We start from the raw sequence: 26,904 nt of genomic DNA, 5'->3' as shown, positions 1-26,904 counted from the left end.
TCACTCTCGTGGAGATTTTCCTTTTTGTCATTCCTATGTAGAACTCACTGCATACAAGACATACACTGCAGACATACAAGAAGCTACGTATTTCGCCATTACTCTTCAACCTAGTTGTGGCTATGTTTGAAGCTAGTTCTTTATCTAAACGTACTTTTGTTATGCAGATGATTGTACAAGGGTGACGTTGTAAAAAAAACTAAATAAAAATTGTTTGATGACTTCAAGCAGGTAACTAGAATTAAGTTCATCATAGAACATGAGAATAATGGTAGGTTGAATTTCTTGGATATCACTATACAAAGACAATTTGTTGCTTTAGTATATCGCAAACCTTCGGCCGGTACCAAATATATTAAGATCATCACATTCACGGCTTCAGAAGATACCTTGATTTTTTTTTTTTTTTAAAGGAGAGCCGTTGTACTCAGATCATTCCGATTGTACTCAGATCACTGCCGCCGAAACTGGACAGATTCTGGGAGGGGTTAATTATGGTCCTTTCCGACATTAAGTTCACGGCGTCACGAATCGTAGAAATGTAGTTTCCGTGTAGGTTATGTTACCGTAAATTGTATTATACGAAAATACGCAGCACAGTCTTGGACCCATCATGCCGACCGAGCAGCTAGAAATCAGTCTCTCGTGAAGAGGACCCTGCCGCTATTGCGTGTGGTTCGGCGTATGGCTACCTCCGAAAATCACCCTCACACAGCGTGTGATGGCCAACAAATGCCGCTCACCCCGGGCAACAATTAACCGCACCCTTCACAGGGATTTACGCCTCACGGTCGTTCCCAACAGCAGTGTGCAATCCCTGAAATCGTGTAATGTGGGTGAGCAAGAAAGAAACTGTAAAAGGCTGGTTTGTTACCTTTGATGATGCGTGGATTTACCTCACATATTGTGGTGATACAGTTCGTGCCATTACATACAAACCTGCTGCCATTACATACATAAAAACGAAAGGTGGAACGAAACGTCAGAATCAATGCTGTGCACTACCAGACTCATATCCTGACTGAAAGATACAAGCATGAAATTCTAGCATTGTACGAAAAAGACGTGAACTAGGTCGAACTGCACGAAAACGAACCATCCAGCCACACGGTGAAATCATCACTGAAATTCTATCGAAATATGGAACAGGGAATTGAAATTCCCTTTTCTGACATCCCTATCAAGTTTTTAGATATTAGTTCAATGGACTACTGTTCTTTCGGACCCTTCAACTGGCGCTTGTCCCATCATCGAGTCCGCACCGTCTCCGGATTTGGAAAGGCTGTAAAGAGAAGTGAGATGCAATATGCATGGTCCAGCTGCACTAGTCTTCTGCGAAGAAAACTCCGATGCCGAGCAATAGTCAGTAGAGGTAGCAGATCAAAATCAAAACAGAACCGGTGGTAAAAACATGGCATTTCCTAGGTAAGTGACACATTCAAATTCGACTCAAAATAAATGAATCTATCTCTGTACTCAACAACGAAAGTGTTTACAGAGAAATGGATTGGCATTTCTTTGGTTCCACATGTTCCTGCAAAAATGTTCATCCTACAAGGACTCTACATACTTGCCAATCTAAAGCTTTACCGAAGTTACGTTAAAAAAAAAAAATCGGGAAGTGAGTCATCTCATGAAAATGAGCAAAATGCCTCAGTAAACATGCGTCTCATAACGCGTTGTTTCGGGGATATAAGTTGCCAAAAGTGTGGGAAAATGAAACTTCAGTGGTCTATATGTCAAAAACTATGCCACGTAGAGAGAGCGGGTTAAAAAAAAAATCTCTTTTTGAAGTTATATGTCTCTATTTATAAATGCATGTTTTAAAACCTTATAATGCGTGCGTAAAGGATTCCACAAAGGAGTCTAGGAATTCCCGGATAATATGCAAGGTACAAATGGTCGAAATGAATAAGGATGGAGAGATTTCTCAAGAGGTACCAATTATTCCTCTGTTCCAAGTCTACATTTTAAATAGATACAAAATGATGGACACTTATTCTCGCTGCGTGGTGACATAATCACCAGATACTGATGGTGGTCAACAGAAGTTATGAATATGAAATGCAGTGAATATTGCAATGTACCCTACACATGAGTTTCGCTAACATGTGCATAGTGTAAACATCAACAAAGGCAAACAATACTTTATTCAGCATGTGGCCCAAAGAGAAGCACCAGCGCCACCATCTACGAAGATGGATGATGGTAGCCGAACCAAAATGTTAAAAGGAGCTGCAGAACATCTCTCAGTATCAGCTTGCGTTGGAACTGGTCATTCTTACCTACCTTCTCCGGTTGCTGTAGGCCAGAGAACCACTTCGTCGCTCCGGCTGCTGTGAGCTAGAGATCCTCATACCTTTTCGGCTGCTGTGGACTGAGAGTCCTTGTCCTGGCACTGTTAGCCAAGACATCCATCCTTATTCAACCTCTCTCCGGCTGCTGTGGGCTATACAGTTTTCCGAATGGTCATTTTATTAATCCCACAACATTATTACGTGATAGTTAAAAGGATCTTATTGATATCGTTTCGTAAAGCGCTGTAAGTGTACAGGATAAGCTATAAGCGTATAAGTGTATAATAAACTTTCGATATTTTTTGTAATAAAACAAGATGAAAGAAACTAAAGCTCTGTACCTTTGACTACTACCGCCCGCACAGAAAATATTACAATATGCACCCAAATGGCTGAATGGCTGTAAGGATACACCTGCAGTGGAAGTACAGTACAACACATGAAATAGTATGTTTTACCGGTAGCGTAGCATGGTATTCCGAAATGGGGATGCCAAAATTAGTCACTTGTGCAATACAATACTACTGCAATCAACAATACATAACTATTCCGAGGGGAAATATAAGGTTATAAATTATAATCCAGAAGGTACAACGTCGTTGGCTTCTCGCGCTTGGGCCTGCTCGTCACTGGGTGTGTGGTAAGAGGATAGCCAATCACCGCCAACCGTCTACTGCGCTCAGCGAGCCACGAATAACCAAACTGGCCACTTCCCATAAACGTCACTACAACTTTTTGCGGGAAGCCAACGACGTTATAGCTTACGTACTATAAGAACTCTTAACACTAAATAAAATGGGATTTTAAAGTTATTTTCTGGTTTCTCTAATAAGGATTGTTGTTTTTCACACATATTTTCTCCTCCTCTCCGATTGTTTCTGTGGCTGTGATCTTGCATATAAAACATGTTCAGATGTTTTCCACTTAAAATTAATTTTCCTTCAAGTCATAACACACAAGAGTTCAAAAGTACAATAAATGAATTAATATTCAATTACGTATGAAATGGAAGAACTTCGAGAAAAACTGCTGTCCACCAACTCACGTGGCCAGAGACCGAAACAGGAACCCCTCGCACGAGTGGTAACCGCTCTGCCATTAAGCTACCATGTTCTCCGAAATACATTAAGAAAAAAAAAAATACAAGATCTAAACAAGTCTTAAAAACGTAACTACAGATTGTGAAAATGTAATATATGATATGATCCTGAATACATTCTAATAACGTGTTTCGAAAACAATCATGAATTGTAAATTTCCCCAAAGGAACTTACCTTATATTTTTTTGTACATCAAATCCATTCTTCTGTTCTTCTTTTCCGCGAAGACATCTATAACTCTTTCCAAAAACTGCTGATCAGATGACAGCTCACTTAGTAATTTCTTTCCAATAGCCAATGAACTAAGATTTGAGAATCTATTATTGGTCATAGTATGCCTCAGGTATGATTTTATTCTTTTTAATGTACTCGTGCTTCTCTCTGCACTTGCTGTAGTTACAGGAAACGTTAACACTAAACGTAGAAATTTTGTTACCTCACGGTAAATTGAGTCCAGACATTTCCTACTAAAATTTTAAAAGGTTAAGGAGATCTAAGTGCTTGTTTTCGTCTGCATAAACATTGTGAAGTTCATTTTCAATTTGTTCTTTGTTTAAAAAAATGGGTAGATCTTTATTAACTGGTCTACTTTATTTTCGGGAGATTTCTTACTGTAGTCTGTAATTTTTTTCTGATGAACTAATTCTACGAACTGAAGTTGAGGAAAATCTTCGAATCTAAGATCTCGTAGGTTAGCGCCGGCAGGTTATTTCTTTGTGTGTTGTTCCAGTTAGGCTTGTGTTCAGCTGGGAACTTTTTTCAATGCAGTTATCAATAAAGGTACTTTCTCTTAAGTTCTCTAACATTCTGATTGCAACATTATACTTCATGTTGACATGTTGTAATGCTCGCGGTTGAGGACTGCGAGAGCTTGAAGAGGGGGTCAATATGAACAAAACATGCAGTAAGTACACAATGTTAGGTCATCCATATGTCTCCTGATGCCTAATGCACAGTTCACAGTTTCACTATCCACTCCGAAACTTTATCTTCAACGATTTTATCAAAAACTTCATACAGTTCGTTGAAATGTCTTGTAATAATTGATACCGCTCTGGAATGAAAATTCCATCGCGTGTTACTGGCTTGTGGCAACTTAAATCCTTTTTCAGTGACCAACGCTGTTCGTTTTGAAGACTTGAGAAAAAAAAAAAGAACTATGAAATGCTGTTGGAGAGGACACAAATAAACGAACTTGTTTTATTGACTTAACACCGTGTAGAAGCACCAAATTTAACCTGTGAGCGTAACAATGAATAAAAAGAGCGTATGGACAAAATTATCTCACTAGTTTTTTTGCACGCCACCTCCTCGACTTGTCATCACAGATACATCTGACACTCACTTCTTTTTCTACATCCCACTCTTGCAGCACTTTGTGTATTACTTCGGACAAACCAACAGCAGTTTTATTTCTTGACACGTCGAAAAAAACCTATAAACCTCTCTTGTACTGTATCTTTTACGCTGTAACGAAATGTTATGCTCAGTTGGCTTTTGTATGAAACGTCTAAAGTTTCATCTGCTTGATCCGATATAAAACAACAATCTTGAAATTCAAGTTTTATATATATTTTTAAGCATAGTAGTTATTATTTCGATCAAATGATTTTGAACATCCGAAGACGTTCCTTTAAACACAGAGGAAGATTGCAAGTGTTCTCGCATAGAAGACCCGCTTTGAGCCAAGAGGTCTAAGAGTTCTAAATTGCACCTATTGCCAGAACCTTCGGATTCCCTGTGACCACGGAAAGCTAGTATCTGTTTACTTAAGAAGATTATTACTTGAATAAGTCTCTTTAAAATGTTCCTATTTTGTACTAACTAGTTCACTATGCTTTACTGCTTGGAGACGGGCTGCTTTAGAAATCACATGTTCAATGCATGTTCTCCCTAACAAGCAGGGTTGGCAAAAACCATGGTTTTTATTGAAAAAAACAAAAAATCGTTTTTTTGGTTTAAACCAAGTTTTTTTTTTTTTTTGTTTAAATAATTTGTTCTATATATTCATATTATATATATGGACAGAAATAAGTTTGTTTCGCCTTGATGTTATTATGCAACAATCGGGTTATGCTGGAAGGGGTCACATAAGCATAAAGCGGAATAAAAACCACTTCTCGAGTTACATCCGACAGAAATTGTCCTGCATTTGAAATCGGAACCAGGACTAATTGGCCCAAATGTGATACGTCTGCCGACTAATTCACGAAGGAATCCTGATAAAAATACGTTGTACTGATCCTTACATCCTTCTTAATATAACTGTCAAGAGTCATTTCAGAAGGACAAAAAGATAAACAGTTGCACAAGCGAAACCATTATACAGAATTACATATGGACAATTTGAAAATACTACGGAGTACAGAAGAACTAATTTAGTTCAAGTTAGTTAACGACTTTTATTGGTCCAAATTAAACAAATAAAACGATTTAATTTGCATATCAGTAAGAAAAGTGAAAAAAGATACGAATTATTTGAGTCCACTTTGGCTGAGACTCATTTATACATAAATAGGTACCAAAGATACTTCTCATTTCACTAAATGCCTCTCGTGGGGTCTGTATGACCCTTCCTCCACACACACACACACACAAAAGTACGGCATTTCGATGTATTTTATCATTAGTAAATATTGAAACGAAACAATATGTAGAATTTTTCTTTGATTGCAATTACATAACAATAATAACTACAAAAAATCACAAAACAAACATTCATAAACTGCTAAAAAAAATGTTTTTGTAGTATAATTTTTGGAGTAATGAATGGAAAATTTAGGTCTGAATATAATACGAATAATATACGGGAGTAAAACGTGATAACCCTCAAATGTATGTTCATCAAGATTTTACAAACACTTTTACGAACATTTTTCGTTTTTGGTTTAAACCAGTTTTTTTTTTTTTTTTTTTTTTTTTTAACCAGATTGTTTAAACCATGGTTAAAACCAGCCACCCCTGCTAACAAGTGAAAAGATTCACTATGTAGTTTCGATGGCTCGTGTTTTATAGCTTTCTTTATGAAATTACCCAAATCAGAAACACCTTTTGAATACCACTCAGACTGCCCCAAACATAATGCAGACGAACCAGAACATTTTATTTTTACAGAGCACCCAGAAAGCCAAGAAAATCTATCATATCACGAAGACTGACATGTTCGTGAATGATTGCTAGCTGTCGTTTTTATGGAAAGCTTTGAGGTAGATCGTCTCCCTTTCAGAGAGCAGCGCTGCTCGTAAGTCAACCGAGATATGGGAGTTCTTAACAAAAAGCCAATTAAATTTGTGTCTGGTACTGTTACCGCAGTCATCATTTGCTAAAAGTTAGTAAGTTACTATACCTTATTGCTGCCTAACACTTTCTACAACTTTGGCTATAACTTATAAACGTAATTTTCTTCACACTATACTAAAACAATAAAGCAACTATTCACTTCACAAATAGAAGTCACAACGAAAAAGAGACTCTATATCGCCAATTTTTCTTGACTAGATGATCATCCACGATCAGTGTTGCTAACCAAAAGAATAAGTCTAGTACGGAAAGGATGGCGTAGTCAGGTAGGGGTAAACCGAACCAAACCCCCCTTTAAGGCAGTGATTCAATAAATTATTTCCCTTGCATGCTCTAGGTTCCATTTATGATCCCGCTATTCCGACATTTTTCAATAATTTATTACAAAAAAGGATTGTAAAGCCATGTTCATGAAATAACTTTCACAAGCTTTATATTTAGCACGGCATAATTTGCACCCATCCCAAACGATTACAAAATACAAATAGTAAATTAATAATAAGCACTATACGGCTCTGTTCGATAAAGCCCGCGACCACTAAAGTTTGGAGGAGAGGCATAAATATACTAGGGGGTCCAATCGTCACAATTCTAATTTCTTTGGATCAATAACTACTCACAATTGGATTTGGGGGCAAGCCCTTCTAATTGCGGCCCTGGCGAGGTATACAGAAGCAAATACGTGGATTACGTTAGAAACCAATAAGCAATTGTCTCAGCTCCTTCTTGTGCTACTAGCGTTGTGACGAGAAAACTCGGCTCTGCTGTTGTATGAACATTGTTTTCAGTATAGTTCCTTTATTTCTACCTCGTGGGCAGCTTTTCTCCACATACCATACTTCAATCTCGTTCCTTTAAATAAAAAATAAATAAATAAATAAAAAACCTAGAAATTTGTCATCTTGGGGTCCGGACCTCAGACGCCCGTTCGCGAATATGGGCCTGAGTGTATATATTATTTGAAGATGCAAACAGAAAGCACTTAAAATAACTCCGGGGGCCCGTTTCTATGTATCTATTTCGTTGTCAGATAGGCTATACAGATACTGAAGGACTTAAGCAATCTTTGCGATGGGCGAGGGTACTGGCTTCTTGGCCTGATTCTACAGAATGCTTTATATTTACGCTTGTATGTGTGAGCCCCCTCAAAGAGTTTCTGGCTGCGTCTCTGGGTCATACTATGTATTTATGATTAAGATTAATAATTTGCCTTTAATTACGATTAAAGCTTAACTATTTTCATACTATTACTTACATAAGCGACATGCTTCATAATGGCGTTGAACTAACCACTTCTGTTTTGTTCTATTTCCTTGACGTTAGCGCTCGTACCTTCTGTACAGAAACTATAACTTAGTTCAAAATAGATAGGGTTAGTAATACTTGAAAATACGCCAGCTTTTATCTAAACCAAATGTTGCGTTACAAGGGATGAGGAGGAGTGAGAAAGCAAGTAGTTGGGCATGCGCATTCGACAGAAAGCAGACGAAAACTCCAATGCTTGAAGTAGCCCTGGATGCCCAAGGAACATGGCATATGACAAGAGGAAAGACAGAATATGTGCACGTGAGTGACGCGCATGCGTAGGTTTCGATGGTCGAAGCATTAGACGAGAGACCGCATCCAGAAGATTGCAGTGGAAATAATTGTGAAACAAATGATTTGTATATATAAAGTAATACTCCTTTTTTATTAACAGGGAATGCCGGGCATACCGGCGTTCCCTTATGTTACGCCGCTGTGTTTTACAAGTGTGGAAATATGTAATGAAAAGCAAAACCGATGTGGTAAGAGAAAACAAAATGTCTACAAATATGATACGTCAAAGAAGGGCGACAGCATAGGACATGTTATAGCCTTAGATTAAATCCGGAATGTGATGATCAGCGTAGGCGAGAATGTCTCCAGAAAGCACGAAGTACAGTGATGAATGTTAACATATGTAACAATGAACTGCTAGCTGATGCTACTGAAACATCAGCAGTAAAATGCACATACCACTAGTGTAAAAATGGTGGCATCGAATGCTATGTTACACAACCACAACGTGAAAAATGTCGGCCGCCTTATGCAGAGTCGTTTTGACGTATGATTAGATTCATACTCAAGACCTAACTACTGCAGAAAACATATCTTAGTCCAACTCTTTAGTATGGCGCTAATCATGCATCAAAACGACTCTGCATAAAGTCCCGGGTGTACAAATGTTACAGAGTTGATCGTGGGTCGGGTGAGACATTTTGAGCGAAATGAAATTTAGCCAGTCGATATTGAGTTGATCCTCTAGCATGTCGGTGAAATGCGGTAAGAATTTTGAAACTTCCACAACGAGACAAAAACTGGTACAGTTTTATTTATTTTCTTTCCTTATTTAGAGGTATAGAGTTTTTAGTGCTGCGAAACATGCAAGCAAACGATAATTATATTTCTCTTCGCCGAAATTAAAGTAATTTCGCAGCCAGTCCTTTGCAGGGAAAGCTATGTCGACTTTATTCTGAGAACACTACATGCACCCTCGACCACAGTGGCTAGGGCCACCCACACCGACGTTCTCAAAAACCAGTTGAAGCCAGTAATATGCACAAAACGAAAGGGATTCCAGGTGTTTTGCTTCAACATGATAAAGCCCGTCCTCATTCGCTCATACAACCATGAAAACGATTCGACTACCTACGCTTAAGGGCCCCCTACGGCCGCTATACCGGCAAGATTTGGCACCATCAGATTTTTTTTTTTTCTTTTTTCCATTAAAGGAGCACCTTGAAGGGCAGACGTTCAAGTCTGATGAAGAGTCCAATCGAGTGCACGAGTGGCTTCAGCGTCAACCAAAAGAATTTATCTTACGCTGTATCGAAGCACTTCCTATCTGATGGTGTAAATGCACTGAACTCAGAGGCAACTAAGTATAAAAATAATGTGCACGTGAAAAAACAATTGGTTTTGATTTGATTTTTCCTCGTATACAAGAATGACTGGCTTATTAACGTGCAGGCAAATCGCTTAGTTAGAAACTTGAAATTTGGATAGTGCACAGAATTTGTAATGTAAGATACCGCTAAGGAAGAATTTTTTGGTAATTCGACGAAAAAAGAGGGAAATGCAAATATCTCCCAATCTGCGGAGATAGATACACGGAATTTGATATATCGGTTTCTCGTTTAGAATAATTCGACCCGTCACGTTTTTTCCCCCAAATTTTTGACCTAAAGGGGAAGAAAAAGGGGTAGTGATTATGATTATAAAAAGATGTCTATATCTCGGAATTTCTTAAGGTTAGAGACATGAAATTCAGCATTTGGACTTTTGCCTATGAAAAATAGAAAAGGAAGAGCACTAAGATTGTCCGCAGGGGCACTGGCTCGTAATAACGCCTATAAGTACAGTTGCTCATAATTCCGCCTTTGAAAATTTCAACTTCCTAGATTAAGAAGTCTTATCCCTCCCCTCCTCCCTCTTAGGTCTTGAATTTCAAAAATTTGTTTTATCCGTAGTCTGGTCTGAAGAAAAAATTAAGAAAATTTCATTTACCTACGTCTGTTTCGGAGATTCATTGAACAGCGAAAGACAGTCCAAACCCGCTCTCTCCCTTTAAGTTCACAATTCGTGTAACTCCGTTCTACCATTAGTCTAGGATTCAATTAGCAAATTTGAGCTCCTTCGTTGTTAAGCCCTTAGCGTACGCGTCTTTGGAGTGGGAGACCCGGGTTCGATTCCCGGCGGGAGCTCATGTGGTTTGGATTCCATGTTAATCAGTAGGTTCCGTCTCATATAGCCTTGCTGCTGAAAGGGACGTTAAAGCCAAAATCAACTCAACTCAATTAGCAAATTTGTACAAAATTTCAAGCTCTATGTCCAAGAGTTACATAGATATGATAGAAGTTGAAGGAAATGTGTAAGGATTCCTTCTTCTCCGTAGAAGTGCAATTTCGTTATACTCTACAACACCCTCAGTCTAAGTTTCAAGGAGAACATTTGTACAAAATTTCAAGTTCTTGAGTGCAACAGTTCCGAAGATTAAGATATTCGATATGTATTTTTCCATACGTCTCACTTGCATTAACTGTTGTAGAAGCCTTTAAAATTTTGTTGTTTTTCTACTATGTTTGTGATACTGTTGCGCGCTTAGTGCGCAACATTGCATACCAAGTGTACTATTTATTTTCTGAGTTTTAAGTACATGAAAACTCCTGCGTGTGTATATAGAGCAAATCTTAAAAACATGTTCAACTTTTAAGCAACATTTTCCTTTGATGCAAATAAACAAATAAAAATCACATTGAAAGTGTTTACATAAACCCAAACATAAGTAAAATATGAGAATCTCCAAACCTGCTGTTGAGTTGCCCAAAATTTATTTCCTATTTTTACGAATTCCCTTAAGATATTTCAATTGGGAACAAACTTTTCAATCTTACAAAGGATTACGTGCATTATTTCTAATATCTTCGAAGTTGCAAAGTCGGCTTACACTTTAAGTGGAGTAAACTCACTGTGCTAAAAACTCAAATATGGAAATTCCCTAATGGAAGAAATTTATGAGACTTCCGATCACTGGACATTGCTCTAAAGGTTTGGAGGTACCGTACACCAGATTTTGACTTCCCGACTGCGATAATAACTAATCAATCCATCCATTGTTCACGCAGAAACTACCAAAAATAAATAATATTATCTCACAAATTGTGACTATACTATTCAGATGCAAACAATTATGCTTTCTAAATAAGCTCCTTATGTGAGTCAATCATAATACAACGAGTGTAATTTTGCTACAGCGTTCCTCTCTAGCACAACAGGTATATTCAACATGGATTTACTATTTTCCGTGAGATTCGAACAATAGGAGTGTCTCTTTGTGGCCAAGTGGCTAATGATGGTTCAACTCCTTGTAAGAGATGCTTACCTCACATACAAACCTACGTAATGGTACAGATTCTACTGTAAATAGTTCATATCTCATATAGACTCAATGTTGATGAGGGACGTTTCTGAGTCCAATCAATTGAACCCTAAGATTGGAGTTGCTTTTCTTTCTTCTAAGCAACAGGGCTATATGAGACGCAGTCTACTATTAAAGTGACATTCGAGGCATTATTCCACTTTATATCTGGAGCAAGTACCACCACCGGAAATAGAATCCTGGATCACACCGGTGAGCATTCCCTAATCACAGGAATTCTCACCGAAAATCAAATTTGGATTTTGCATACTAAAGGTGAAAACTCGAACCATTTAGCCACAAGTGTATACACACTAATTAAAAGTGTGATTTTTAAAGTAAATATACATATTGTGGGCCATCAAAGTACCGTTATCTACAGTTTACAAACTTCCTAAGTGAACAAAAGAAATGCTGACCAAAACTTCAACATACACTGTATTATAAACTATAATGTGTTACAGTTTCGGATATCTACTATATCCTTCATCAGACACTGTATCTGTATGTACAGATATAGTGTCTGATGAAGGATATAGTAGATATCCGAAACTGTAACACATTAAGTTTATAATACAGTGTATGTTGAAGTTTTGGTCAGTATTTCTTTTGTTCTATATCCAATTCCAAAGCCATGGATAATGTTATTACTAAATGAGACCAATTTTTTAAAAGTTTTACCACGTAAAATTAATTATAAATTTCCTATATGATAGTTAAACTGCTTGATTCCTATTAGATTATAAGACCTTAAAAAGAAGTTATTTGACAATTTTAATGTCTCTCAGATGGTAGCAGTTTTACTTACCAAAAATAGAAAATATATTATCCTATTAAGAGTCCTTACGGAAGAAAAAGGAACCAAACTACGAAAAAGTTAATGCACAGAGCTCTCCAGTTTCAACGAATTGTTTGTAGAACTATTAATGTTCAACAACAAAAGGTATTCTAGTGTAAAGATTAACAGTACTCGAGATAACTGTACTGAAAATGTAATGGCAAAAGAAGTAACTAGTAAAAGTGCCCAGAGGTAGATAAATTTCTAAGTGCGCTGTTTATATACTAGCGGCAGGCTGCTGAACAAAATGGAACTAGCTTCCAACTTATCCGTCCATGAGGTCACAACAAAAATGACCTTAAAATTAGAGTTTTTTTTCTTTTTTAGGTAGGCTTATGTCAATGGTAAAAGTGTTTCAGCCAAAAAAGGGTGGGTACCTTTCTTCACTTCAGAGCAGCAGTTCAAAGATTCAAATTTTGAGGTCATATTACTAGTGTCCCCATGAAGGGAAGTTTCAAACCAGTCCCATTGAATTTAGCATTCTCAAATTATTATTAAAATGCGGACTTCGAAATTTAACCGACGTACCAAAAATTGCACTTTGTAGCGTGGATACCCGCTATTTTGAAATTTTACGTTGATATGCCGCCAAAATCTATACAGAAATTTAGTGTCTCGTGCTTGTACCCTGAAAATTTAAACTTAAAAGGCCGAAAGTGACACCCTGTAGTACGTGTGGTACAGGCAGACGAACGAACAAATGCAAATCGAATCATCCTAGGAGCCTCAGTGACGTTCGCCAAATATGAACACCAAATATATTAATTTAAAACAAAGATATAATTCATGTTTTATAAAATAAATGTTTCAAACTGTCTTATACGACATAAATATTTTCCGGTGTAAAATAAATGGTTTTATTGTTGGAGTTCACTTCCGATACTTTGTGTGTTCAGTTACGGGAATTTCCTGAGCACTTGTTGCAAGACGGTTCTTTCCAGAAAACTAATTTAAAACAATTAACAAAGATATAATTCCTATTTTATAAAGTAAATGTTTCACAATGTCTTAAATGAAATTCAATATTTTCCAGCGTAAAATAAAGTTTTATTGTTGAAGTATTTAGTTGCGACGCTTTGTGAAAGTATTTTCTAAAATATAAAATTGCATATTTTACTTCAAACTGGCTATAAGCATAACCCATAAATTAGTTTGTTCTATAATTATCTCAGCTAAGGCAAGTTTTTATTTTATTTTATCCATTCAGTGCATTCAACAGTTAATAAATATAAAGGTTTTATATTGAATGTTGTTGTATACCTTAACGTGAAGGCATCTAATTCGCCCAAGGAAAGACTAAAATCTGATAAAAAATCACCTTAGTTGTGCCAAAATATACTAACAAAAAGCTCAAAAAACCAGGTGGGTTCTTTCGGGCTGGGCTCACCTGGGTAAAATACAAACTATTGTCTTCCATAGTCAATACCGATATTTCTGTCAAATTGTGAATTTCCCCTGTACCGTATACTATTCCCTGGATTTTGAATAACACTTTCACCCATACCACACACCATCCTCATTGACGAAGGTTTCACACGGATGTGCTCCTTTGCATGGACCAAGCGATAATCTGACATGCAAAGTCAGGATTGTACGCTGGATGTGGTAACAGTTCAACACCTTCTAAGTTACGGAATTTATCTTAGGTTACAGACAGGGGTTTTCCCAAGTGCGTCCAGCCTGAAAGAAATCACCTTAAAATCCACGTGGGTTTTTGAGCTTGCTGTTAGTGTATTATTGGTACAACTAAGGTCATCACATCGAAAGTTATTTTTGTCAGATTTTGGGCTTTCCTTGGGCGAATTAATTGCTTTTACATTAAGGTATTGAACAACATTCAACATAAGACCTTTATAAAGTTCCGAATGCACTGAATAAATAAATAAATACATAAATAAAAACTTACCTTAGCTTGAGATAATTATTTAATAAATTAATGTATGGATTATGCTTATAGCCTATTTGAAGAAAAAAAATACAATTTTATATTTTAGAAAATACTTTCCGTGAATAGTGTGTTCGCCGACTCGGCGACGCCGAGGGACATTAGTAAAATTATTAGTGTTATTTTTTACCTTTGATGGTGACACACGTATTCTTCATTAATATTTAGTTACCAACAACAACAGTTTAGTTCATCAGTGGCGTAGGGAAGGGGGGGCCCGGAGGGGCCGGGCCCCCCCCCAAAGAGGTCCGACAATGTACTTTGGTACTTTGATGTTTGTAATTTTTTATATATTTTTATGTTTATATATTTTTTTGTTTGTAATTTTTCTATGTGTACCTATAACAGCACTTGGGCCCCCCCCAAACACACATCCTGGCTACGCTACTGGTTCAGTTATTTGTTGGTACTCTTCAAATAAGCATTCTGTAGAGTCAACAACAGCGACAAAATTGTCAAATTTAAGAAGCTTAATGCTTGAAGTTCCGAAGGCTATGTTACGCTTACTATTTCAAGTGCTGAATTCAAATTTCCGCACTAGTGGAAGTTTAGATGCACAGTAAAGGAAGTGGAATTTTCAAGGAAAAAAAAAAACGTCGCGAAAGAAGTGCTCGGGAAATTCCCGCAACTGGACGTAGAAAGCATCGGAATGAATACTTCAACAATAAGACTATTGCAACAAAAAACCTTGGTTACAGAAGTCCTACGGAAGGGAGCTTGGTCCTGCTGCACCAAGATACGTTTGAGTTTGATAGCACCAAGCACCACAGTGGCAATATGTTCTCGAACATACTAATCTTGCTAGAATCAATCGCCGCCTTTCTCCCCCATACTGCATCTTACACTTCCTAGGTTAGTTCATTTAAAAAAAGTGGGTTTGGAAACACTGAAAGTTTATGCTGTATTGTTAGTTTACGTAATATAGTCTTACTATGTACTTTCATATAGCCGAAGATTAAACTTCAGTTTTCCCCATCAATAGTCACTGTACAGTGATGATCTTTATTTCCTTTTTTATTTGCCTGATACTTCAATTTCTGTAATTCATTCAACTTCCCCATACTTTTTTTTGGGGGGGGAGGGGGGAAGGACTGCGGAACCTATTCATTGTTTTCGTTATTTGTCAATAATGCGTAATTCGCAACACTTAACAGTTTACGGACAATAATTTTGCATAGTAATCAGGGTAGTTTAAAAATAAAAACAACTAGTTTAAACCATAAAAACGAAAAATGTTCGTAAAAGTGTAACTATTCGTAAAATCTTGATGAACACACGTTTGTGGGTTTCACGTTTCACTCTCATATATTATTCGTACTATATTCAGACCTAAATTCCCCATTCTTTACTCAAAGAGATTATATTACAAAAGCATTTTTTTTTTTTATGTAACTTTATGGGTGTTTCTTTCGTGATTTTTTTTTTATAGTTTGTTATTGTTGTTATGCAACCATAGGAAAATTCTAAACATTGTTTCGTTCTAATGTTTACTATTGATAAAATACATCGAAATGCCGTATTTTTTTGGGGACGGGGGTCATACAAATCCCACTGGAGGCAATTATTGAAATAACAAGAATCTTTGGTAACTATTTTTGTATAAATGGGTCAGAGCCAAACTGGACTCAAATAATTCGTATCTTTATTCACTTTTCTTACTGATGTGCAAAGTAAGTCGTTATATTTCTTTAACTTGGACTAATAAAAGTCGTAGTGAACTGACTTGGACTAAGTTAGTTCTTCTGTACTCTGTAGTACTTTGAAATTGTCCATATGTAATTCTGTATAGTGGTTCCACTTGTGCAATTGTTTCTTTTTGTCCTTTTGTCCTAATGACTCTTGACGATTATATTAACAAATATGTGAAGATCAGTCCACGTATTTTTATCAGGAGTCCTTCGTGAGTCGGCAGACGTATCGCATTTGCGGCCAATTAGTCCCGGTTTCGAGTTCAAATGGAGGACAATTTCTCTTGGATGTAAGCCGAGAAGCGGTTTGGATTCCGCTTTAAGCTTATGTGACCCCTTCCAGCATAACCCGGTTGTTGCATATTAACACCAAGGCGAAACAAGCTTATTTCTGCCGATATGTGATATAAACACATAGAGCAAATTATTAAAAACGGGTTTAAACCAAAATAAACTGATTTTTCAATAAAAACCATGGTTTTTACCAACCCTAATAGTAATACAACACGGATGCATATGTATTTAGGGAAGAGCAAGGAAGTATGAAAATATGAAATTTTGCGACTAACAGTTACGAGTGAAGAATGGAAATGAATCGTACTTATGTCATGTTAAAGCAGTAAATAATTAGTAACAAAACACTAAAAACAGGTTTTCTCATCCGAAGCCGCCGTCAGCGGAAGAATAGCCCATGGAAAACCAAACACTATCAAATCTAATCTAAACTAATCTACTTCTCGTGTGTTCTATAAGCTGGCATTAGAAAACAGAACTTATGCCTACAAAATTTTGCGAAATCTGATAAAAAGTGCCCAAAATAACAACTATGAAGCGCACTATTTTAGCAGCAGTGACGACGCGAGCTTTAATTTCTTGAAGGGGGAGACAAACGAAGAAGCAGATATATTTTTCTTCAACCGAAAATAATAGTTTTATATTACATATCTGGGGAAACGCTGGGTAGTGTCCAGGGTTGACTGATTTAAACTAGCTGTTAAAAAAAAATCCAACTGATTTAAACAAACAAACAAAAAAAAAAAAAAAAAACTAACTAACAATGCTTTAAACCGTGTGAACTGCATGGTGATGTTTCCATATATCAAACCGGCCTATGTTTAGCAGAAGGGGTCCAGCTCTTTTCTCTAAAAAATGTTACAATTTTGGTAATTTCTGTTCATATTCGGTTAGTTTAGGGTAGGGTTGGTTAGTTTAGGTTAGGTTAGGCTAGTTTAGGTTACGTTAGGTTAGTTTAGTTATGTTATATTCGTGTAGGAGTCCCGCATAATTTCCCAAATAATGATAGAATTTCGCTTATTTCTACTAATATTGCGTTAGTTTAGGTTAGTTCAGGTTAGCTTACGTTAGTTTATGTTAGGTTAGGTTAGATTTGGGTACGTTATGTTACGTCTAAGTACTTGCATCACTCATTTCTCCTGTAAATTTTGTGTTTTTTACGTGCTTCTGGACCCCTTGTACTAAACATACCCCATCAAACCATCTGCATTAGTCTCATCTCCTTTTCACCTTTTAATCAAGGCGTCCCATGTTCAATTCTTGGTCGAACCACAACCCTTCTTTGAAGTATATAAACCAAGTAGCGGTTTGGATGTCACTTTAAACCTAACCTAACAATGTTTAATTGCTTTTGTGTAGGTTGGAAACTGGAGGGGTAACTCTAAACTTAAGCCAGTATACAACAGCTCCTCATCGTATTCCGTACTCGAGGATAGTTCTTACTCTTGCACCACGCACAGAAATGGTGGTATGTCATGTGCAAGTGGTAACAGAACACATAAGAAACCCAGATCATGTTGTACTCACACTGGAATATGCAGTATGAGTACACCGTGATCTGCGTTTCTTATGTGTGCTATTACAACTTCTACATGAAATACCATCACGTTTGTACGTAATGCAACAGTAAGAACTATCCACGAGCACAAGACATGCAATATGCGTTCAAGTTCCTCCCCCCCCCCACACACACACATAGTGAAATATAAAGTACAAGGGCACTACAGAGGCGCACATAAAGTGCACCGTACTCGAGGATAGTTTAAACTCTTGCACCACATACAGAAATGGTGGTATGTCATGTACAAGTTTCAGTCGATAAGTAAATGAAAGTCGCTTTGTTACCCCATTTTCAAGTTCCTAGATCCTCAATGAATAATCCGTAAAAAACTGAACTTCGTGAGTCCTCGGGAAATGATGAGGACCTGTTGTATACTACATCCCTAAATTGTGATAAAGGTAGAAAACAACAAACTCTGCGGGACTTCTAACCCCCCTTCGCTCGCTCAGCTATATTTTGTGAAGCAAGTAATTCTGGCACCCCCGTAATTAGAATTTATCCGAAGCAAAATTCATAACCACACACAAAACTCCGTGCAGTTTTACTATATGGATCCATAGTGTAAGTAGTAGTAGTAGGACCTGTTAAGAAGCCCCACAAGAGTTTGTTGAGTTCTGTTCTTGACATAAATGGGCAAATTAAAGACTTTCCAAAATTTTTCCATACATTTTACAGTCTGTGGATCCGTATAGGAGAACTGCACTCAAAACTCTACCTACAATATATTACAAACCGGTTTCTTTAAGGTGGCGTCGTAATATAAATCAACTTTTCATTTACGCTGAATGAAGGTAAAATTGGAGAAGAAAAAAAAAGTTAATGTATTCAGAACAGTTTATTTATCACTTTTTTCTCCTGCCTTTAACAACAGTCCAACCATCGTCTGGTTGTACTTGTTCCGAATATTCACCGTCTGTCTGCATTTCTTCACTTTCATCCATATCCATTGCTTCTGAAACTCCATTTTCTGAAGACACCGCACAAGAACATTCACCGGATTCACTTACGGCCGCTGCTTCTGAAACTCCATTTTCGGAAGGCATCTCACTAGAACATTCACCAGATTCACTTACGACCGCATTGTCCTCTTCCGCAACACTAGCACTTTTGCACAGACTTAAATTGCACTTCGGTAATTTTGATAACTCTAAATTCAACGTTTCAGTTTGACCACTCTTCAGCATATCGAAGAAGCGACACAACTCTCTTCCTACTTCGTCTGGAGAGCTATCCTCACAAATTGTGTCGAATTCATTGTCCATCAATTCTGAAAGTACATCTGATATATCAGATGACTCTACACTTGAATTGGTCATGAATATTTCAGTTATATAATCAACCATCCATGATGCAATCTGTCTACTTTGCGGTCCTCCCATACTATGCTCTACAGCTAAATTTAATGCGGTCCAATTATTAAACACTCGTTCAACTATGGTACGAAATAAGTTACTTTGATTATCCATTCTTCCTTTCACTACTTACACCGTAGACCCACAACGTGCATTACATGCTTTTCTTCTTTCTTTTCGTCTTCTTCTTTACCAAAATTAGAACATAAGTCGGTGCACCGGACTTTGTTCAAATAGGCTACAAATATAAAATTGACTTAAGTGTTCCTCACAACTAGAATATTTGAAATGAAAACTAAGGCTAATTTTAGACGGAAGCATTTATCGTAGCAAAAATGGTATAATCGATATCCTACCGTGTAAAGTAGCAAATGCTATAGCATTTTTCTTGCCATGGCATATCCTGTGGCATTGCTTGTCGATAGAACTTGCTCTATTTAGCAGCATTTCTGGTCCGATTGCAGCGCCGTGGTGTATTAAAAAGAAGCGAAAGATTTTGTGCCAAATATCCATGCTCTTTGTTTTGTGAGGGAAATTGAATTGTAGTAAAGAAAAATGAGTTGGAGTAGGAATGCTCTTTGTCCACTAGGGATGGTACCGAGACCGAGACTAGTCTCGGTCTCGTCTCGGTCTCGTCTCGAATTATCGAGACGAGACCGAGACCGAGACGGCCTTTTATATACCGAGACGAGACCGAGACCGAGACTGCCTTTTATCTACCGAGACGAGACCGAGACCGAGACGAGACTTAGGTAAGTCTCGAAAGTCTCGGTCTCGTCTCGAATATTGATATAGACAACTATTAAGATTGACCTTTACTCAAAATTTCTTTCGTTTCTGTATTAGGTAATATGGGAACAGTTGACTAATGTTCAGTGGCGTATTTAGGGGATGGCTATCGGACTGTAGCCCCTCCCGAAATAGATTTGTGGTCATTTTTTCGCATTGCACGTACAACACAAATATTTCTTACTCGTTCTCAAGCCTCTCCCGAAACAAAATCCACTGCTGATTTGTATAGTCATCTCTCTCTCTCCCTCCCTCTTTTAACATATATATATATATACACCAGCGGATCCAGGATATGATCGAGGGAGGGGCTAAACCATAGTTCGACATTTTATCCAGTGTAAAGAAAGAAGTAGGATTGAAGCCCATTTTATACAGTGTATAGCTGAGCGTCAAGGGGAGGTATAACCCCTTTAACACTCCCCTTGGATCCTCGCCTGTATATTATATCTAATATAAGTAAAAGGAAGAGTTTGTTTGTCTGTGTGTCTGCGTGCCTATCTTTCTGATTGCCTGTGTGCGGCCTGGGGACCAGACGAGAGTCCAAGAGTTACGAAATTTGGGTGACAAGTATCATGTCCCAGGCCTCAGACCAAGAAGAAGCGTTTTTTTTTTTTTTTTTTTTTTAATTAGGAGGGGCGTTTACCGGGACATGTAAAAATAGTAGAAAATGACCGATATTAGTGTCGAATACATAGTTTTCGCAGTCGCTGAGATCAATGATGATATTTCCATTAGCGATGACTTTCAAAGTCAGCTACCAGTGCATGCGGGCCGTGGTTCACTTGCGGGGGAGGGGAGTACCGAGACGTAAAAATAATACAAAATGACCGATATTAGTGTAAAATACATATTTTTCGCGGTTGCTGAGATAGTGATACTCCCACAGGCCTTGACTTCCAAATACTGGTCCCATGCGAAAAATGGGTATTTCATCTAGTTATATATAATAGTCATATATATTAAAAATGCTGAATTTTTTTAACATGCTGTGTGAAATATGGAATGGGATATTCTTCTAGATACTCTGCAATACTACTAGATAAACAAGCAATGTTGCCAACGCAACATAAAATCGTAATTTCTCAAATTGCACTACGTTTGATATTACATATTTCTGTTCAGTTAATTTAGTTGAGTGCGTGGGTTTTCTCGGGGTTCTCCCGTTTCCTCCCACTTTCTTCATTCCACCATTTTATTCATCTCTCATCATCACAGTCTCCTTTAGCCTAACCGGCATAACCGTGGGACGTAAAACTCAAAAATTTTATTTCATTTTTTAATTGAGTTTAACGCCTCTTTCAGCAGCGAGGTTATATGAGACTGAACCTTCTGATTAACGTTGAATCTAAACCACATGAGCTCCCGCCGGGAATCTAACCCGGGTCTCTCACGCCATAGGCTAACTGCTTAACCACGAAAGAGCTCTACATATTTCTAATTCAGATATTAAACTAAACCACAAAAGCACATATATTACTCAGTGTAACAAATGACAATACATATCACTAACATCAACATTTTGGAGATCTCTAATAACTCAAATGGCAGGAACATTATAACATTAGTGTTCAGTAGTTTTAATTACAACAAGTCGCAGTTACATTATTTTTAGCAGTGTTGCAAAATTAAATAAATTGCTAAATATTATTATAAATATAGTGCAAATAACGTAGCTAAAGTGCAAAATATTTTAAAATTACTCGTAATTTGTTTTATGGTGCAAGAATGTTTTCAAAACACGATATTTTTCATGGTCTTTGGGCTACATTTAATGTTAATGTCAAAGTTTTCGTTCCAGCAATACATGTAAAAGTAAATTGTAACTGAAATTAAACGTAACTGACAACTTTTCAGTAGCACTAGTTGTTCTCCCTAAACCTTAGGCCTGGTGTATTTTTTAGATTAAAACACTGTTTTATTAAAATTTTAATTACACCCTAACTGCATTTCATTTGTTATAGTTTGACCACCGACCACCTCAAACTCGATCCATACCATATAGCTATATGCAATTATTCAAAAACTTACAGCTAGTAATACACATTGTGTTGATTTTTGGTTTGTTTTGTTTTAGTTTAACGTCTCACGGTTATGCTAGGGCGGCTAAAGGAGACGTGGAGTTACTAATCATAGTGGAATCCGAAAAACTTCGGTCGTTGAACATTACTGCCACCGGGAATCGAGCTCGGGACCATGCGAACCTAAATCAAGCGTACTAGCCATTACAGCAAATGGGGGTTCTTACATTGTGTTGATTTAAATAATTGAGTCAGTGTTGCCAGATCCGAAGATCAAAAAGTAACGTGTCTGTGCTCCAAAAGTAGAGGATATGAACTATTTGTAGCCCAAATATATAGAAATGAATTATTTGGCAACTAATGACTGATACTAATGACATAATGTTTAAAATAGACCGGAAAATGTGATGGACATATTGCAAGACGAAATTATGATCGATAGACGAAAACAATTTTAGATTGGATACCACGTGACAAAAACAGCCTAGGAAATGACTGCATACAAGAAACTGTGACACAATGAGGAACCACTGGGGAGTAACCTGGAAAAGAATTACCCAAGATAGATAGTTGTAGAGAAAACTTGGGAAGACTTCATCCAGCAGTGGATTGATAATGCTTGATTATGATTATGGTGATGATTTTATATCGAGACCTCAGAGGTAAACTAAACCAAGTCATAATTTCGTAATTTTACAGGAGAAGCGAAAAACCGGTTCCTTAACTAAGATCTATAATACTGTTTTTCAAACTATACTAAGTAGTTACAAAGTAGTAAGATGGCTTTAGACTTACATTATTACACCACTAGAAAGAACATAGTCTATTTAAAAAAAAGTATTCTAACTCAATTTGACCAAAAAGTGATTTAACATAGTCTACCACTAATGTTCAGATATATATTACCACTAATGTTCAGATACAGTGAAATACTGTTTAAATTTACTAGGTAAGGTAGGGTAAAATTGGTTCCAAAATTTAACGAAAGTCATACAGCGAATATATATATATATATATATATATATATATATATATATATATATATATATATATATATATATATATATATATATATATATATATGACTATTTAATACTTCATGTTGCTGCAAAACTACGAAAATGAATACAAAGGAAAACTAGAAAGTTAAGAATCACTTCTTTTGGCGAGAGGGAGAAAATAGATAGAGGGAGAAGATAGCTCGAATTACCTATATACTTATATAATATGTATGTTCATGTTTCGCAAGTAATTTTCAATCAATATAAAATTTCAACGTAATGAACGCACGATTGGTTTTCTCGAATAAAGATCACATGCACCGCTAAGAGCTCAGGAATAAGCTTAATCTATGTTACGGCAATGGATATACGTATGCGTATGTAATGCATTACAACTTGAGGAACTTGTATAAGAAACAGAATGTACTTAAATTTAGACGCGAACTATGCGAAACATCTGACTTTGAATCAAACTTGTTTCGTGATGCAACCCGAGTCCACACATAGCAAAGATGAGTACCGTAGCTCCCACCCAAAGTTCAGGAATTTCGTGTTATAAGGTGTCAATTAAACACGTAAATGTGCAACGGTAATAAAGCATTTGATCAATTTTAAACAAAATATATTGTAGTAATAATTTACCCTATTTGTTCAGATAATGAACGTTATATTATGTTTTTAAAATGACAGTCAAAACAGAATGTATTGAATAATAAATGAGAAATTGTAAAATTTCAATTTCGGTACGATTAAATACATTCATGCTGCTATGTGTTGCGTTATCCGTTAGAATGTATTGAATAATTCTTATCCTAAAGCCTATTCTATTCTCGAAATAAAATGTCAAGAATAAGGCCAAAAATAAGAAGCAGAAACGACAGACTTTACAATAATAATACTTTTACAATTTTAATTTCACCTATTTATTTCGAGACTTTCGAGACGAGACCGAGATTTGGCCCTCGAGACCGAGACCGAGATCGAGACAAGCATTTGTTGACCGAGACGAGACCGAGACCGAGACGGCGATTTTTGACTCGAGACGAGACCGAGACAGCTATTTTAAAACCGAGACGAGACCGAGACTGTACAAAGTCTCGTCTCGTCTCGTCTCGATACCATCCCTATTGTCCACATATTTCTTTGTGATTTTCGTTTTTTAATATGACCGGCGAGAACTGTTGTTACAATTACTATAGCTTTAGCTACCTTACGCACCAGATTTATTTTGAACTTCGATTAGCAAATCTTTGTTTTGAACAAACTTCCAATTAAATATTGAGATTTTGTTTTACTGATTCTAATATATACTCCATGGGCCAGAAACATGGCCATTACGCAAAACGATGAAAAAATTGGAGGCTTTCGAAAAAAGTAGAGAATTAGCTTGGTTGAACGGAAAACGAATGTTGTTAGAAATAGTACCAGTAAAGTAGAAAAAAGAATTTTAGAAATAATTAACAGGAGGAAGAGGAACTGGTTTGGACATTGGCTGACGAGGAACTATATTACGAGAGACGAGTTAGAGGGTATGGTGGAAGGGAAGAGAGGGAGAGACGAAGAAGACTGTAGTTGAAGGAAGGTATTAAAACAGAGTTGCTACGTCAAGACGAAGAGACTAACTGAGGACCACAGTACATCGAAGTTTCTCAGTTGAAGCAAGTGACCTGCCAACAGTGTGGGTAAGTTACTTGTGAAAATGTAACGCGTTACAAATTACTTTACTTTCTCGTAAAATGTAACGCGTTACTAACGTGTTAGTTCCCCAAAAAAGTAACTGTTACTTTACTTCAAAAGTAACGCGTTACTTTTATGTCCGAAACTTTGAATATGTGAAAAAAACTTACTTCAATTTTCTGTACTATTATTACTACCACTATATTATTATTATTATTATTATTATTATTATTAGTCATAACAACACTGTGTATAAACATGAAAGATAGGCGGTTTGTATTTGAATACTAAAAAAGTAGTTGATTGCCAACCTCGGTAGTCGTGAAGTCTAGGAGTCAAGGACATTGTTCACGAACTTCTGAATTTGGGTTGAGGGTCTAGGTTGAGTATTCGGGCTCGAACCAAACATTGTTAAAAATTATAGGGCACTGGCCTTCAAAATCTTCAAAATATCTGGCCAAATATCTTCAAAACTGCTCTGCTCGGGTTTAGAATTGTCAACGACCCGAGCAGCTCGGCTCACAGCTCATTCACTATCGACCCGAACTGAGATGTGAGCCAAGCCAACAGCTCACCCAATCGAGTCGGTTAGAGCACTCGGCTCAATTAAGCCGAGCCGAGCTGAGCTTGTTATAAAAAATCTCTTGTGGTCTCGCTATCGAGACGAGACGAGATGAAAGCAGCGTTCCCCTCGTGAGCAACACTAAAAGTATTTCATATTACTGATGAGCTTATATTTCTCATGGCTTTCTCTTTCCAGTGTAATCAGGCCATGATTTCAAAACGAGTTAAAGTGAGCGAGCCATTTATCAAACTCAACTCGACGCCAAAAACAGTGAATCGTCTCGGAACTCGACTCGGGAATATTACCTTTGATTTGACTCGAAACTCGACTTGAATTCGAATCGAGGTTTAGTGTGAATCGTGCCCATCCCTATGCGTTAGAAAAATGGTTGCTTATTACTATTCTGCTAAACTAATTATATAATAATTACAATGTTGTTATGTAAAAAAAAAATATAGAGAGAGAGAAACATTACACTACAAATAATAAAATGAGAACACATGAACTGGGGGTGAATCAAAACTTGCCAGTAACTCTAAAATCGATACATGCTTTTTAAAGCTAGTTGTTCCAAACTCTATAATCAACGGTAGAATACTCTAGAATAGGCAAACTGATCTGAAAGAATTCCAATATTACATACCATCATCAAACTATTTTCTACTAGTAAAGTAGGTTTGCTTATCAGTCAGATTCATATTAATCCCTTACTCTATATCGTTAATTATGGCACCTTAGGGGGCACTACTTTACTCTTAAATTCTGTCCACCATGATTTTCAGGTTTAAAAAAAAAAAAAAAAAGTATTCTTTCAAATGTTTGAACGATAAAATATTTTTGTTCTGCATCTTTATAAAAACACCAATCAAAGTAAAATAGACTACCGATATCATTGCACTCGTAGTTCACTCACTGAATGTATTGATTTGGAGCTGTCAAAATCTACGACCAAATCTTCCAGGTGCTTGCAATTAGTACACGTGATTTCTCTGAGGCTGTCCTCATCTTCCAAAAACAGCAAGCAGCACTATGATCTTACCTGCTTCTGTGTGTGCTGGGTGACTAACTGACTCAGTCACTGACATCGTTCATGCTCCATTCTGAAAAATTCACTTACAGAAAGAAACATTTGTTTCCGAAAAAATATATATACATATATTACAGTTAGAGGAGGGTTACCAAAGAGCGCGCAGTGCCAATTACACTGAAGTGGTAACACACAGAATTAATATTGCTACGCTATTTGATGCGTCTTTGTGTGAGAGTTGATACGAAGAAAAGGGAAGTTAACTTATCGCTGCAAACAGAAAATACAGATAAAAATAACTTTTTTGAATTCTTGGTGTAATATTTTAGTACTCTTAGTTAAGATTTTTTTGTTATATAATAGCTAACTACAGTACCCTTGTTGCATGGTAGAAAACATGAATGCAGATAGAATTGTTTACCATGGCTTAATTTCGAGGGTCTTGCATGTGCAGCCACTTGGATTAATTTTACTCGAGTTGACTGCTGTTTCCCAAAGAGTGCGCGTTAG

At 36.9% G+C, this 26,904-nt stretch overlaps 1 protein-coding gene and 1 long non-coding RNA gene across 2 annotated transcripts in view; both read right to left on the bottom strand.

Moving 5' to 3' along the window:
* Positions 1 to 12,065, bottom strand: part of LOC145689776 (uncharacterized) — a 35,689-nt gene extending 23,624 nt beyond the window's left edge. Inside the window, exon 1 of the long non-coding RNA XR_014132110.1 lies at positions 3,572 to 12,065. This is a non-coding gene — a long non-coding RNA (uncharacterized LOC145689776). The remainder of the gene's footprint in view (positions 1 to 3,571) is intronic.
* A 6,713-nt stretch (positions 12,066 to 18,778) lies between these two features.
* On the bottom strand, positions 18,779 to 19,695 carry LOC145689771 (pre-rRNA-processing protein TSR2 homolog). Its single transcript, XM_081763978.1, has one exon. It carries the CDS (start codon positions 19,426 to 19,428, stop codon positions 18,805 to 18,807), a length of 624 nt encoding a protein of 207 aa, XP_081620104.1. The 5' UTR covers positions 19,429 to 19,695; the 3' UTR covers positions 18,779 to 18,804.
* Between the last annotated feature and the right edge of the window lie 7,209 nt (positions 19,696 to 26,904).

The sequence above is a fragment of the Thermobia domestica genome, chromosome 1 (assembly GCF_964235325.1).
Source record: "Thermobia domestica chromosome 1, izTheDome1.hap1.1, whole genome shotgun sequence".
Lineage (NCBI taxonomy): Eukaryota > Metazoa > Arthropoda > Insecta > Zygentoma > Lepismatidae > Thermobia > Thermobia domestica.
This window is presented reverse-complemented; position numbering and strand designations above follow the sequence as displayed.

Bases quoted from the DNA above. Each gene is read 5' to 3' on its own strand.
- LOC145689771 (XM_081763978.1), bottom strand. From the start codon at position 19,428: ATGGATAATCAAAGTAACTTATTTCGTACCATAGTTGAACGAGTGTTT.